This window comes from Podarcis liolepis, assembly GCF_965112155.1.
Source record: "Podarcis liolepis genome assembly, chromosome: 14".
In the NCBI taxonomy this organism is placed as follows: Eukaryota; Metazoa; Chordata; class Lepidosauria; order Squamata; family Lacertidae; genus Podarcis; species Podarcis liolepis.
In genome coordinates, this window is record NC_139569.1 from 44,225,728 (window position 1) to 44,242,733 (window position 17,006).

General features: G+C 43.3%; 1 protein-coding gene across 18 annotated transcripts in view; it reads left to right on the forward strand.

The window, feature by feature from the left end:
• CPEB1 (cytoplasmic polyadenylation element binding protein 1) overlaps nucleotides 1-17,006 on the forward strand; it is a 49,699-nt gene that overhangs the window by 18,227 nt on the left and 14,466 nt on the right. For all 18 annotated transcript variants that reach the window (XM_083475816.1, XM_083475804.1, XM_083475813.1 and 15 more), the window contains 3 exons: nucleotides 13,491-13,705; nucleotides 16,360-16,606; nucleotides 16,719-16,832. In XM_083475816.1, coding sequence (XP_083331942.1) covers nucleotides 13,491-13,705; nucleotides 16,360-16,606; nucleotides 16,719-16,832 — 576 coding nt within the window. The remainder of the gene's footprint in view (nucleotides 1-13,490; nucleotides 13,706-16,359; nucleotides 16,607-16,718; nucleotides 16,833-17,006) is intronic.

A 17,006-nucleotide genomic window follows, 5' to 3' on the forward strand; every position in this document is an offset into this window, starting at 1 on the left:
TGCTTATGGGACCGCTTCTCCTGGTATGTCCTGCAGAGGACTCTAAGGTCCATGAATAATAATAGCTTAAAGGTCCCAGGCCCTAAGGAAGCCAGACTATCCTCCACCAGAGCCAGGGCTTTTTCAGTGGCAGCTCCGACCTTGTGGAATGCTCTGTCCCACAAGACTAGGGCCCTGCAGGACTTGATCTCCTTCCACAGGGCCTGTAAGACAGAGCTATTCTGCCTGGCCTTCAATTCGAATTAGCCTGATCCTCTATTCCCTATTCTCTTTTCCCTTTACTCTTCTATGAAGAAACCCTTTCTGGGACCACACATTTAAATTCTTCCCTGGTCTCCTTGCTGGCCCTAGTAGGACCAACTTGGCCAGTTAGCCTTGGTGATAGTTCGATGTCTACTGACTGGGTCCCCCCCCCCCAAAAAAAGACCCCTGAATTTTTGAATTTTATTGATATTGATGCTGCATTTTATGTTGTATGCTGTTTTATGCTGTTTTTAAGTCGCATTTTAATCAATGTTTTATATTTACTGTTAGCTGCCCTGAGCCCAGTTTTTAAACTGGGAAGGGTGAGGTATAAATAAATCTATTATTATTATTATTATTACTACTACTACTACTACTACTACTACTACTACTACTACTACTATTACTATTCCTGCCCCCCACACACTGTAGAAGATGGAGGAATCTGAAATAAGTAAGAAGCAAGAGGAGTTGGAGGTTGTGTTGTGCAAAGACCTTGGCCACCATGTTGCAGGAGGAATACAATCTGTGCTATCATCACTTGTATTTCTGCCTTTGACATGGATCCAAACAATTTGCAGCAGCATGAATTTGGGTGGTATTATGTTTCTCTGTACTTTTTCCACTCCCGAGTCCTTTGAGGCCCAGTCAAGAGGTCAGAAACAGGTCCACTTAACTATGCCAGCAAAAGGGAGGCCACAGCAAAGAAGGCGTCAAATCTTTCTCTTGTGACAACGACAGTGCCCTCCAAGAGTCCAGAGTGCATCTTGCTCTTGTATTTGAGAATTCTGTGCGCTCCCTCTCTCCTTTTAGCCTATCAGAAAAAATAAAAGAACAAACCAAAACAGGAATTTGTTCCAAAATGGGAGGTCTTCAAAGTTTATTTGCAAAATAATTACAGCAGTTTAAACTCTGTCTCAGCATTTGAATAATTTCAGTAGTAGCTTTAAGAAAGATACGAGATCTAAGATAAATTAAGAATTAGTCAATCTATGATAAAAGTGTGTACTGGCAACAAGTAACCTAATTGAAACAGGGAATAGACGGGAGGTCAGTTCTACAGTCCAAAGACCATTTTTTGCTTTATAATCTTGTAATTAATACTGTATTTATCTCTCTTTTCATTTGTATTTTTGATTTTTGTCTTTTGGTGTATAAAAAACCCCCCACCATTCTGGCATACTAAATATATGAACATATTGCCTTTAAGGTTTTGTTCATCAGTCTAAAATACAATATTTCATAATAGTAATATTAAAAATTGCCAATTTGTGTGTGGGGGGGGGAATAATAACCCACTCCTAGCTTTTCTCTTCTCTAAATATAAACGGGGTCATATAAGGCATTGTCAGTGGTACCACAGTCTGGCTGTGTCTTGACAAACATCTGCACCCTTTTGCAAGCTAGATTGGAATATGATTTTTACTTTCTCTGCTGCTGTATCGGAAATTGGAATTATAAGCAGTATGTAACTGGTAGGAACAGTTTTTGACCCCAAGTCAGAGTGTATCCATTATCTCTAAAGGCTTGTCATGTTTTGCTTATTTTCTGGTATTTCAGCACTGAAGCAGAATATAGGGAATCGTTTTGTCATGGCCAAACTAAACTATTGCTAGATATGTAGCTGAATGGACTGTTCCACTTCTGGGGAGTCTAGTTTTGAACACCCCTCCATCTTAACTCGTGGCAAAAGGAAAGTTTAATATAGCAGGGAAACACATGTTGTTTTCTGTGCTTTCTTTTTATTATCAGGATTTTTTTTAAGTGATACAACCCACCCTACCATTCTGCCACTTCCTACAAGTACAACCAATGCCTTAATTACTTTTGTCCAATGGGAACTTGAACCCTAAGGCTGGATTCAAGAATAGCTTTATGGTAAATATGAGCCTGCTTTCAACTTTAGCTAACTTGCTTTCTTGTACCTCAAACCTCAAGTCCTTTTTTCAAAAAACAACAACTTCATGCTGTTGGTACGTAGCATCAGGTCATGAAAATCCCCCCCCCCCCCAAAATCTGCTGCCTGTATCCTTGAATGCTATTTGGCTTCTCTGATATGGAAGAATGGTATGCTTACCCTTGTAATTAAACCTGCTAATGTGCAATTCATTCAAGATCTGATTTTCAGGCAGAGCATAATTCAGTCAAAAAGCAAGTTCCTAGTCTTAATTTGCAAGATATATTAGCAGCGTGCAATTAGCATTTGCGGAATTTTCTTTGTTTTTTCAGCAGTAGGCAGAATATTTTTCACAGGATGGATTTATTGTGGCTCAGTATAGAGATGTGCCCTTTTCCCCTATATCAGTAATGCTGCTTAGAATAGAAAGTTTAGATTGTACATAAAACTCGGAATACTGTGTTTGAAACTTGGAGTGTGTTGTCCAGGCTGCCTTTGAATTTACTGTACTAACTTGGTGCTAAATAGGGATTTCCTGGCCTAAGATATGAAATGTTGGTGTGGAGCGCGAATGGCTGTGTACAGTTAACTTCTCTAGGGTTGCCAATATAGTTAGTCCTGTCTCTTAACACTCCATATGGAATGTTGTAATGATAGTACTTTTAGTAGTAGTCATGTGTAATGAAGGAGAGGATAAAAACATTCAGAGCCCCTTCAGATAATCCCTGTTTACTCTGCATTCATGATTATTTGTGCTCATGATGCTACTGAGGTGGTCATAATGTGATCTTGTTTTCAGTACCGTTTGTATCTGGAAAAGTTTCTGGGGTGGTAACAATTGCTTCGAAGGGACCCGGGTGGCTCTGTGGTCTAAACCACTGAGCCTCTTGGCCTTGCCAATCAGAAGGTCGGCGGTTCGAATCCCCGCAACAGAGTGAGCTCCCGTTGCTCGGTCTTGCCAACCTAGCAGTTCGAAAGCACGCCAAAAAGTGGAAGTAGATAAATAGGTACTGCTCCAGCAGGAAGGTAAACAGCGTTTCTGTGCGCTGCTCTGGTTTCGGTGTTCCATTGCACCGGATGACCTGAAAAAACTGACTGCGGACAAACACCGGCTCCCTCGCCTGTAAAGCGAGACGAGCGCCGCAACCCCAGAGTCATCTGCGACTGGACCTAACTGTCAGGGGTCCTTTACCTTTTAACAACTGCTTCACTTCCAGTCGGGGCATATTGTGTAACTTGATGCTGAAATCCCATAACTTTCCAGACCACAATTGTTTGCAGAATTTCGGGACTGCTTTTGTTATGCCCCTGTGGCAGTTTTAGAGAACAACCAATAAAGTAAGATCTGGAAACAGTCCAGTATAAATTCACCACTAATGCACTATTATTTGTGTCGGGAATGTGGCTGGATCTGCGCCATACATTTAAAGCGCTCCTACGACACTTCAACAGTCATGGCTCTGCCCTCCCCAAAATAATCCTGGGAACTGTAGCTTAAGGGTGCTGAGAGCTGTTAGGAGACACCTCTGAGCTACAGGTCCCAGCATCCTTAAACTACAGTTCCTGTTGTTCTTTGGGGGAAGCCATGGCTGTTAAAATTATTACAAGTGCTTCAAATGTGTGCTGTGGATGTGATCCATGTTGTGGAATACACCTGGTGAGGAAAGCCCCCATAACAGCCTGGAAGGCCCATCGTAGCCTCATGCGGTATGAACTAGGAGTTCTTCTCTCTGACTTCCCATTCAGTTTCCTCCCCACATGTTGCTGGATGTACATCTGCACATTCCAAGTCGCTCTTCCTAGTTAAGAATATAACAAGAGCCTCCTGGATCAGGCCAGAGGCCCATCTATTCTAGCATCCTATCCTCACAGTGACCAACCAGATGCCTGTGGAAAGCCTGCAAGCTGGAGATGAACACAACAGCTGGCATTCAGGGACACAACACCTCTTGACAGTGGATGCAGAATCTAGTCGTTGTGGTTAGTAGCTAGTGAATTTGCTTTTTGTTTGTAAAAGCGTTGAATGAAGGGAAAGTATTATTGTTGTTGTTAGGGACGCAGGTGGCGCTGTGGTCTAAACCACTGAGCCTAGGACTTGCTGATCAGAAGGTCGGCGGTTCGAATCCCCGTGATGGGGTGAGCTCCCGTTGCTCGGTCCCTGCTCCTGCCAACCTAGCAGTTCAAAAACACATCAAAGTGCAAGTAGATAAATAGGTACCGCTCCGGCGGGAAGGTAAACGGCGTTTCCGTGCGCTGCTCTGGTTCGCCAAAAGCGGCTTAGTCATGCTGGCCACATGACCCGGAAGCTGTACGCCGGCTCCCTCGGCCAGTAAAGTGAGATGAACGCCACAACCCCAAAGTCGTCCGCGACTGAACCTAACAGTCAGGGGTCCCTTTACCTTTATTATTGTTATTGTTATTACTATTATTATTTATTTTTAAAAATTGTATACCAGATCCAGGGCGGTTCACAACATAAAGTTAGAATATTAAAAAACCCCAAATGCATAGTAAAAATAAGAACAACAAACCAATAGTCCCTCTCCCACAACACATTTAAAAGGGCATTGGATTTGGTCAATACAGCACATTGTTCCCTGTGACAAGGGAGCTCCGTGTAGACATTTTGTTTAAAATTATTTTGTTGGCTGTTCTTCATTGCCACAGGCAATCCCAGAGCTCAGTGCAGAACTTGAAGTGAAGCAACAAACACAGCCTGCAATACATAATCAACCCTTTTAAACCACCGGGAGGCTTTCTGTAGTACTAAAACAGCAAAGGCTCAGCATTAATGTTTAGCATCCAGCTGCACGCAGAACTGCTTTCAGCTGGTGTCCAAAATGCATGCAGATAACCTCCAGATCTCTTTGCAAGGAGGGAGTCCCTTAATTGGGGTGCCACCACCAAGAAGGCCCCAAAGTTCCCAAGCAACTTTTTTTTTTTAAACGGAATGCTTCACAAATTTGCACGTCATCCTTGTGCCATTATAATCTTCTCAGCTTTAGTATTATGCTAAAGTGAGCATCCAAGCAGCCATTGTGCAGTAGGCTTAAGGCTCCAACTCTTGCTCTAGAGTAAGCCCCATTTGAAGTCTGTGGGGCTTATTTCTGCAGAGACCATTTTACAGAGGACGGGGGTGTTGGTATAAAATATTTTCCCATGTCTGCATTTCCTAAGCTTCCCACCCCACCTATGTAAGGCTTGGGTAGTCTTTTTTTATTCACCCTTGGGCTGTGTACACATTCCTGTTTCCTCTGCGACCAGTGTGTTCCTGCTTCTGCTCTGACATTAGCCACAATCCATATCTGTTCTGTATCTATCTCATCGTTTCCTATGGAATACTGCGTTTTGGTGCGTTTCCCTGCGCAAACAGCTTCAATCTAAATTGAGAGAAATAATTACCTTTGTTGTGATTTCACCTCTGCAATGTTTATACAGCCCTAGCTGCTTTTACAATGGGTCCCATGGAACTGCCCCTTCCCTTTTTATTTTATTTCCTTGCTCAGAAGTATTCTTGCATATTTTTGCTAGATGCTCTTATGAGAGGCGTGGGAATACAAGTGTTAACAGCTGTGAGACTTTCTAATCGTATGCTGTCGTCTTTGACGGGATAGAGAGCCAGTATTCTGCCTGGCCTCTGAATCCGTGGAGTCGATTTACTCCTAGAAAGAGGGAAGATTGTCCTTCTCTGTGCTTATTGATCTGGTATAGAAAAGAAAAAGTTCCACCAGATTATTCCATAGAGAGGGTCTCTCCAGTGCTTAATAGAACAGCTGAGTCACAAGTGATGATGCTTGGGCTATTGCCAGCTTGGGAGTGGCAGTTCTTGGACAGAGCAACAGAATTACAGTACAGGAAGATTTGCTTAATTCTTCTCCTTTGGCGATGCCATTCTGGAGTGAGCTGTGCTGGATTAAGACCACCTAAGGCATCCCTCTTTCTCCTTCCGCCAGAGACTCTGTATTTGACCATTCCTTTGTGTTTCTCTTCAAGCTTATTTTGCAGATAGCATTCACAAAATCGTGCAGTTCAGTCTCTTGACTCCTTGCTGAGTTCTTTGGTGTTGCTTCTGAACCTTAAATTCATCAGTCCTCCTAGGTACAGTGCTACCTTGGTTCTCAACGCCTTGGTACTCAAACAACTTGGAACCCAAACACTGCAAGCCCAGAAGTGTTCAGTTTGCGAACCTTTTTCGAAAGCCGAACGTGCTCCGTTTTGAGTGTTACACTTCTGATTTGAGTGCCACATTTCTGTTTTCAGTGTTACGCTGAGGTCTGTCTGTTTTTCCTATTTTGTGTTTTTGTAACTGTGTAGTACCCAGTTCAGCTACTGATTGATTGATTAAAATAAAAAATATTCCTTCCAGTAGCACCTTAAAGACCAACTAAGTTAGTTCTTGGTATGAGCTTTCGTGTGCATGCACACTTCTTCAGATACACTGAAACAGAAGTTGCCAGATCCTTCTATATAGTGAGAAGGTGGGGAGGGGTATTACTCAGAAGGGTGGTGGGAATGGGAGATTGGCAGATAGCTGAGATGAGCCTGTTGACGACTCTTAACGACTGCAATAGGTCTTACAATTGATTGATTGATTGATTGTGTGACTGCAGTACATTGTTTATTGGTTTCATTTTATGCATCAGTAGTCTCGTTAGATAGTAAAATTCACGTTAAACTGCTGTTTTAGGGGTTGTTTTTAAAAGTCTGGAACGGATTCATCCATTTTGCATTACTTTCTATGGGAAAGTGCACCTTGGTTTTGGAATGGACTTCCGGAACGGATTAAGTTTGAGAGCCAAGGTACCACTTCATGAATATTAACTTTTCTAGGCCACTGTCTAGGGGACTGAAGTTTGAAAAATTGCCATTGTGTGTTGTGCTGTATGTGGCAAGCACATGAACATACCAAGACACAGCCATCTCAGTAAATTGTATCTTCCTTTATCAGTCGTTTGGGTCCCATTGTAGTCAGTTGTCACTAGCTTGTGTGGTACACTCTTGAGAGTGCTGTCTGCTTCACATAGTTTTGTTCTCAGGCTGGCAATAAGAGGCAGAACGTTGTCTCACTAAGATTGAGCTGTCAGGTCTTTGCCATTAAAGCATTACATTGATTAAGCTGCGCCACTGGCTCAGGCAGTTTCCTTTCTTCCATTCCATTTGGCCATGTTTGTTGCTAAATGATAAAAGGATCCAGTTGAGAAAGTCTTAACATGTCTTTGGGAGAAGCTTTAATTCAGTCCTGTACTGGGGTTCCATGCAAATTGTGTATTTCCTCTCCCATTTACTTGAATGGAGAAACATGTTCCTTCTCTGCCCTTGCGTCTGCCCCATAGTGAATATTTGCTAATTGGCTCTTATATGTGGAAGTTTCACAGGAGTGTAGGTCCCCAGATGCTTTAAAAAAAATTTTTAACAGTTGCATGTCACCTTTCAGTCCATTAAGCTCTCAAGTCCGCTTGCATCATTTTTAAACAATTCTAAAGCAATGGTTTTTAAAACCTGCATATATTAAAACCCAATTTTAAAAACTGTTTTATATGTTTTATTTATATATTTAAAACAACAATAATGCATATATAAAACCAATTCAGATGCAATGCAGATACCAACTGGAAATAGGAAATAAAAGTTAGAAATAAATAAGCATACTTTCTTCTGAATTAGGGGAAATAAAACAATGGATCTCTCCCATTAGGGAAAAAGAATAAGAAATAATTTATTTGGAGCAGTGGTGTGTAATCTACTTATAAATAGTCAGGAGTAAGGTGAACCCTGATGTAATTTGCCAACTTGACTACTACAGACTATTCAATATAGTGAAACTACAGATTGAAGAGCTCCAGAACCTGGGCAAGTAGGCAATGGAATTGCAGCACTGGTGTGAGCACATGCAAAACCAAAAATCATATATACCGTAATTGCCTGAATATAAGACGCACCCCCCCCAAAAAAAATTCCAATTGTGAAAAGTCAAGTGCGGCTTATATTTGCGACCTTACCCGCAAAGCGGCGCAACTCTCCCCTCCCCCTGGAAGCAGTGCGGGGCAATGGGGGGGTGCTGGCAAAGCAACACGGCTCCTCCCTCCCCCCAGCAGCCTGGGAGTGTGGGGCAATGACGCCCGTCCCGTCCGGGGCTCCCAAGCCTCCCCCAATCCGCCGAATTTTAAAGGTGCGGCTTATTTGCAGGTGTGGCTTACATTCAGGCCCATACGGTACATGCTGATGGGGTTCTGATTTTGAAGTAGTTACTCAGAAAAGGGAACTTGAGTTTTGTGGAGAGCAAGCGGAAAAGTTTGTCTCAATGTACTGTTGGCTGTGAAAAGGGCAAATCTAGTGTTAAGGAATTAGTAGGAAAAATATGAACAAAACTATAAGCTTATTAGTGCTATCCCAAATCCTTGGGTGCAGCTACATTGAAAATATTGTGCAAAAGTTCTAACAGCACCATCTCAAAGGAGATGGAGCTTGAAAACATATAGAAAATGGCAGCTGAAAAGTCATCAAGGGATTGGTACACCTGAGATGCATTTGGGACTTGTTAGACTAGGAAAATAAATAACTGAAGAAAGGGCATGATAGAGGCTTTCAAAATTATTAGCTGCAATGGGAATAAAGGAGGTAATTTCTTGGTCAGCTGAGGAATGGAGCCTTGCAGGATATGTGGTTAACTCGTCTTCTAGAAGGCAAGGTTAAAACAAGAAGGTGTTTACTGTGAACATCAAGAAAGGAAGGGAATCTTCCTACCCATTCCCAGTCTTCACTGCTTCCAATAGAAGAGCTGGGTTAATGGTTCCTGGTCCTTTTGGGACATGTTGGAGGATGTTGAGGCAGGAATTGTTAGTTAGTATTATTTTGTAATTTATTGGTTGTTTTCTCTTTTTTAAACCCTCAAAAGCAGATAAGCTAAAAAGATAGAACAATTAATTTTTTTTTAAAGAAAACTAAAATCGGCAATAAATAAAATACACACCTCTTATTCAGTGATTGGACAACTGGGCAGTGTGTGTGTGTGTGTGTGTGTGTGTGTGTTTAAGGAGTGATTGCCACCAATACCAAAAGAAGATGCAAATAAGGTTCTGTAGGAGAACATTGCTCTTAGCTAGGGCTGGGTAATGTTCTGTCCCAAACTGGTTTGAAGTCCACATGCAGGAATAGACACTTTGCTGCTTCTCCCTTCCCACCTTATTTTTTCCTTCCTCCTTATTTCAGACCTTGTGATATATCAGTATATTGCAATGTTTACCTGGTGATATATCACAGTGTTCAGTTCAGTTCGATTTATTGTGTTTTGCAAGCAGCCATTAAACAAATAAAAACAAGAATAACAAGAATACTGCTAATAGTGGTTTACATTTCTACTCCCCAACCATTACAGGGTAAATCATTTCCCATTCCCCCTTTTCAGTTTTATGACGTGAATTTGTAAAGCCTCGGTAAGCAGTTTGGATGTTCTAAAGGTTATATACCTCTCTACATCAAACAACAACAAAAAAGGGCTTTGCAAGAGACGTCCTTCCCGTCTGCGATCTTAACAATGGGTGGATATAATTTGTTTCTAAGGTCATCATAAAAAGCTCATTCAAGGAGTACATGAGTTATGACACAGAATTGCAGCTGCAAACTCTGTCCTCCTTAGGAACTCTTTTGTGTCGGCCCATCCAATCTGCTAACGGAAGGTCATTTAGTCTTGCCTGTGTGAAAGCTGTGCTCATTTCAACATTTGGCAAATCTACCAGATATCTTGGCAGGGTTGGATAACAATAGAATTTTAAAAAGCATACAATTTGTTTCACAGTGTTGAAAACCAGATATTGCCCATCCCTAGTTGGTAGGAAACATGCCACTCCAGCTTTCTGCAAGGGCAATAGAACATACAAATCCACACAACTAGTTGGGAGTCGAGAGTCGTCTTCAAAGGTCTTCTGGTCTTTGTGGATCTGTTGAAGCAGAGATATGTCCTGATTTGGACAGCAAAAACACATATCGAACACCAGGAGACATTTACTCTGTGAGTGCTACAGGAGGAGGCCTCCCTGCTGCTGCTGTGGGTGGAAGTGTACCTCCTGTCTGTCTCAAGAGGGAGTTCATGATGTCCACATAGACTGGCCGGAGTCAGGAAGTGATTGTACAAGTGGTGTAACCTCTCAATGAATATAGCCATCCAGGCTACCATAGCAGAACAGAAATTGACCCTGTGTGCAACCTCTCACAACCAGAATATGATACTCGGTATCTCTAGATTCTGGCTGTGTGACAGCGTTCCTGCCCCTTCTGTCCAAGGTGCTTGGAAGCTCCTTTTGACATTCTGGCTGGCCAATTTTTGGAACCAACTTGCAGAATTAGGAGGGCCTTGGTTTCCCCACCATCACAAAACCCTTGTTGTTATAATATTGAAATGCTTTTTCCAGATAGGAGGCCACCTTGCTTTAGAACCCTTGCATCTAGAAATTGGCAGGATTGCAGGCCCACCATGAAGCCTGGAACACCGAGCTCTGAAGCTTCTGAGGCAGAATATTGCTGTTGCTGTAGAGTTCTGAGAATCTGCTTTGTGTGTGGGTGGTGTTAGTATCTGGTCCTCTGTAGTTAAAGAAGCATTCAGTTGGTGTTTGCTTAATGCTTAAACCAAAGATGGTGTGAGTAAGCTTCCACCTGAGGTGAGGCAGGTAGATACCCAAAAGGAGGCACCAGTTATGGAATGCTTTCTCCGGAAAAGTTTGCCTTGCCACTGACACCCATTGCCTGATTTCAGGTAAAAGGACCTTTGAACAATTCCATCCCCAATCTTTTCCAATGTAATTTTAATCCTGCTTACCATTCTTAGCTACTTCATGACTTTGTGGCTTACAGCTTATATGGATTTTACACTTCTTTTTTGTAAGCGACCCTAGAATATAATTGAAGGGCAGTATAAAAGTAATTACAACAAATAGGAGCATCGTACTGCTTCTTGTCTCCTAGACAGTGTCTCTGTCGTCACTTTCTGTTAAAATTGAATACCACCTTACCTGAATCTGTTCTAAAAATGGGACAAATTAAATTCAGGCAGGGTGTCTTTGGCTATGAAGCCAACATTGGTGAGGAGACGCCAGTTAGTTTTCATAGGAGCAATAAGCATCCCGAACAAGAAGGTTCTCTGAGATAGCGTCAGCTTCCCTCCAAACCACCTTCGCATTATAGGAAACCACATTATGCTGAATCAGATCATTGCTGCATCTAGCTCAGTATTTTCTACACTGTCTGGCAGCAGCTGTCCAGAGCTTCAGGCAGGAATCCTTCCCAGCTGTCCCTGGAAATTGAACCTGAGGCCTTCTGCATTCCAAGCAGATGCTCTAACCACTGAGACCTTTTGTCTTGCTGTTCCCACCATCAGATTGCTTGGACAAGAATGTCCAGTGCTGGTATGATGGAAAAGAAGGCATTAGAATATGAAGCTCTTGGCTTTCTTATGTTCAGACAAGCTGTTCATCAGGGCAGGGAGCCTAACACAGAGGTAAAACGTGTTGCATTGGCATCCAGATATAAATACTCATTTGATACCCAGTTGCACGGTAACTGTCCCTTAAGACTCATCAAAGCAAGAACCACAGCCACCAGTGCACAGCTTATCTTTGCAGGTCTCTCTCCTATCAGGTTTGCTTTAAGTTACTGTAAAAGCCAGGAATCACCTGGTTGAGCTCAATTCTTGCTGAGATTTCCATGTTAAGGAAATCCACATTTGATACCCATACTTCAAGATTGGAACCCATAATAAATCATGCAAATAGAATGCTAGCGGGTTGACTTTACCTGTTATACGTTCTGCAGTGAGCCTACTCATGAGTTGTGTAAGCAGCCCCCCAGCCAGCATAGTCTTCCATCTGTTGCGAGTGAGAAACAGCTGCCAGCACAATAATCCAGTGCTGCCTCTGTAGTGTTAAGCTGGACATAAAGATGATAGATAACATGGATAAAAATGTATTTACAGAAGACTGTGTAGGGACTTTGTTTACACAGGGACAGATAAGACATCTGAACTAGACAAGAATGTGAACTAATTAATTAGGAGACCCCAAGACTCTTCTGTTTTAGGCTATTTATAGTTAATACATGTTGGCCATTTGTGTTTTAAGTTTCCTAAAACTTGAGTGCTAATAGATGAGCATCCTTGCTAAGGTGATTTACCTGGGGTGAAGGAGTAAGGAGTGTGCTCATAAAGGGCTCAGAGCTCCACTTGCTGAATATTACAGCAACAAAGGATTCTGCATGTGTTCAAGTACATACTTGAAATCATGAGGGCCGGCAACTTTTCTTTTTAAAAAGGTAAGGTACAATTCTCCTATCTCCGCAAATGTGCCCAGGTGCCTACTTACCAGCTTAGCATAGCACAGGTTCTTTTCTTACTCTTTACTGCAAGTAAAGCCTCTCTAGCTATTCTACTTGAAAATACAAACATAGAAGCCCAGTCAAGATGTAGGCAAGGAAAATGCCAACATCTTGGCAGAGCTCTTGCTTCTGCTTCTCAAAGCAACACAATCTCTCTGTGTCTGGTGATTTGCCCATTTGCTTGTGTGCAACTATAGAGAGTCCAGTGGTGTGTTGGAGGGGACTGGGCGAGGTTTATCTGCGAGGGGAGCACACAACAAGCAGAGCCACTGTCATGGATAATGCCCTTTGTGTAAACTGCTTTGAGCTGAAAGCATTGTTGATGACAGTGGCTCTGCTTACAGGCCCTAGTGTAAGCAGAACACATGGTTTAATGTAGTCTGTGTACACAGTGATGAAAAGAACGAGGCAGCCTTGACAATTAGATTTGGCAGGTCCCATATCACTGAAGTATTCGAGATGGTGCATAACTTGCACGTTGCCTCTGCTTGCAGCTTTGTCTGGCATGCTGTGCTTCTCGAGAGCAAAACATGTTCATGGGACCAGTGGATCCATCTCCTGATGTCCTTGCCTGAGATGTTCATGTGGCCATGAGGCATCTCATAAATGGTCCGCACCATTCCCCTTGTGTGCAAAGCCACAGATGGCAGGGTCCTGCATGCAGTAGTTGGTGGAACAGCAGGAGTCGTGGGACAGCAAATGAAAGCTTGGACAGGTCACCATATATATATTTTCACTCGGTATTGGTGCCAGTGTGCTTGGTATAGGTGGGCATCTGCATTGGAGCAATTAGCACAGATCTTTGTGGGCGGTCCTTTAGTTCCCTGACACAGCAATGGATGGTGATTTATAATCCTCAAGGAGGTCTTTCCCCCAAATTGATTTTTTCTTTTCTTTTTGAGAGCAAACAGGTACCATCTGGTTGAAGGGGGAGCAGAGGGTACCAGGGCTGAAGAGTACATAAAGCATCACTTTGTCTCTTTTGCAGTTCTTAGTGTGTTTAGCAATCCCCTGGGGAAGCCCCCTGTGAATTTCCTGACAATGGATCCCATTGGCTCTGAGCTGACTGATAGCCTTCCGAACCCTTTGAGGGGTTCCCGCCTGGACAACGCCCGTTCGTTCCTGTATTCACGCTCCAGCAGCCCCTCAGACTCTGACACCAGTGGATTCAGCTCTGGTTCTGACCATCTCTCAGACTTTCTTGTAAGTTGCTGGGGAGGTTGTATCCTTTCGGTGGGGAGGTTGTGGCAGGGCAGGTGGGTACTCTGAAATTCTGAATTGATTTGATGGCACTTCGGAGAACATGGTCTGGCTGCGGACTCCCCATCCAGCCGCTAGGAAATGGGAGAATACTCAAGCAGCTGGATGGGTGGATTTAAGCTATTCTGCTTTCCCAAACTATAGCTTTTTACAAGCCAAATGGCACCAGCATCAGAGCCCTGCTTCGGATTCTACAATTTAAATAAGCGTTGCATATTCCGCTGGGTCTACTGATCATTGATCTGTTGGTCTTGTGCAAGATACACCACAACACTTGGTTTCCTGCTCATTACAAAGTCGGAAGGGATATTTTTTTTCTACACTGAATTCGTTGGTTAGGGCAAAATAGCTTTAAGAAGGAATAGAGGATCTGAAAATTGGGCGGGGGGCAGGATGGACAGTTGTACCTTGGAAGTCAAACAGATCTGTTCCGGAAGTCCATTCGACTTCCAAAAAAAGCAAAGCGTGGCTTCTGATTGGCTTCAGGAAGCTCCTGCAGCCAATCAGAAGCCACATTGGACGTTTGGCTTCCCAAAAAAAACTGTTTGAAACCCTCACTTCCAGGTTTTGATAGTCTGGGAGCCAATTTGTTCAGCAACTAAGGCGTTTGACAACCAAGGTACGACTGTATTCTGTAACTGCTGCAAAATAAACAGGTTGTGAAATGCAGCGCATCTTTGGATGGACTTCTGGTGACAGAACTCGTCAAATTGCTTTTCGTTAGGGAACAGAGTAAGGACGAGGAAAGACATCATTTAGCGGGTTAGTAGGAGTACAGAGACTAAGCTGGATGCAGAAGATTATCCCTCCTATTGACTTTCTGTTAAGCTTACCCTCCTCTTTACACACCAGCTTCTGAGCTGTTGGTTGTCACTGCCTTCATCTGAAGCCTTTCCTGAAGCTAGAAACGAAGCTTTCTTAACTCTGCAGAGAGTTGTAGAATTCTGTGCTGAAGACGCGGGTGGCGCTGTGGGTTAAACCACAGAGCCTAGGACTTGCCGATCAGAAGGTCGGCGGTTTGAATCCCTGTGATGGGGTGACCTGTTGCTTGGTCCCTGCTCCTGCCAGCCTAGCAGTTCAAAAGCATGTCAAGAGTGCAAGTAGATAAATAGGTACCGCTCCGGCGGGAAGGTAAACGGCGTTTCCGTGCGCTGCTCTGGTTCGCCAAAAGTGGCTTAGTCTTGCTGGCCACATGACCTGGAAGCTGTACACTGGCTCCCTCGGCCAATAAAGCGAGATGAGCGCCACGACTGGACCTAAGTCAAGAGTCCCTTTACCTTTACCTTATTAATTGTATGTAGTTGATAAAAGTATTTATAAGCCACCCTCTCACAAAACATCAGGGCACTTTACAACAACACAGAAACCGTCAAAAGTAACACAAGAGAATCATCAAAACGACCAGTTATGCAAGAAAATTTTAAATAACCACATCTCTGTCCGACATAAAGAAGTCTCCAAGAGATGCATGGAATTCCAAAGCAAGGATTGCCTCCCAAATCTCAGTGATCAGTCTGGGAGATAAGGGCTCAGAGGGCAGCCCTTAAGGTGTCCTGGACCCAAGTTGTCCAGGGCTTTGTAAAACAGGTATACTAGCCTAATACCAAGCACTGCCACTTTTGCCATAGGTCTGAGAAGAGACATGGCAATAAGCTGTCGGTGTTAACATGGACGTTGTTTGTTTCATGTGCAGGGCCTTAGCCAGCCATATATGTAGCTCTAGAAGCTTGCATTTAATGAGCCTATTCTTGTTGCGTGTAGATACAAGCTGCATATAATTTAATGAATGTGGCAGCTGCCAAAATACAGTTAATTATGCCTGCCATGGTAACGTGGATTTGGAATTCTTGCCCATTATTATTATTTATGATTAGCAGCATTTGCTTGTCACTTTATACAAAGAAGTCTTAGAGTGAACTTCACTTAACAAGGTAAAATACAAGCGTGCAATATCAGCTAAAAGCCATATTTTCTAAAATCACATGATATTCATTTTGGCTCTGAAAGAAAGACTAGATGCATAGCAGTTTGGGTAAGGATGGGGAGAAAAAGCTTGGAAGGAAATAAATGTTGCAACTTTGCTTCTGGGTTTTGAAGCATCTTTTTTACTGTGCTTTGCACAGAGACTTCCAACACGACTAGAAGCATGCCGTAGACAAAAGCAGAAATTTTCTAGCATTCAACCCATTAGATTGTCTTAAATTGCACATTTGGCTCATCCATTAGGGTCATTTAGTACTTTCCTTGTGAATAATCTTCTGGTAATTTAATACTTTACCTTGAAGACTCAAACAGACTCCCCCACCTGCCTTTCGAGACATTCCTTACTCTTTCATTATATTAAGCTGAGAAAATATATGAGGAGTCCATGATAAAAAGATACTGGGTCCTTTCATAGTTTGAAATGGTTCCACCACCCCAATCCCCTTGCTTTTGTTAAGTACCCTGAATTCATAATTGTAGCTTTCCTACCATTGGCTAAGGTGGGATCATAGAGAGAGATGAGGGATCTTAGGGTGCTTTAGATTAACCGCTGCATTGAAATTATACATAGCTGGCTCCTTCAAACTGTGTTTCTTAAAACGTTTCTCTTGCAGTCGAATCTCCGGATCTCCCCACCAATGTCATTCCTGCCTCTTGGTGGCATTGCCAGGGATTCCTTAAGTGGAGCAGGATCCCACCTGGATCAAGATCAAGCCACTCTTGCTTCAGTCACTTCCACCCCAACCAGCATCCCCAAGCAGTGGTCTGGAGCATCTACCTGGCCTTCCTGGGGCATCCAAGACTCCGTGGACGACCCGTTCAGTATCGAAAGGGAAGCCCGGCTTCACAAGCAGGCAGCGGGTGAGTCAGAGCCTGGCCTTGCGTGGGGAGATTGGCACGGGGGAGAGTTGGGTGCAAGATGAATGCTGAGCTCTTAGACGAAGCTTCTCTCTCTTTTGGTTCTTGTCTTCAGCTGTGAACGAGGCAACCTGCACATGGAGTGGGCAGCTTCCGCCCCGAAACTACAAGAATCCAATCTACTCCTGCAAGGTGTTCTTAGGAGGAGTCCCCTGGGATATCACAGAAGGCAAGTAACTGCTAAGGCAGGTTGTGGAGTGAAGGGTCTGGCTTTCTCTAGCTCTTTTCCCCACCCCACTTCATTAAGGTGTGATTATAACTGTCTTCTTGTGACCTTTGTTCCTAATTTACAGGGGACGTTTCCCACTGTAGAGACTGTCCCTCCGGTTTCTCTAAAGCAGGG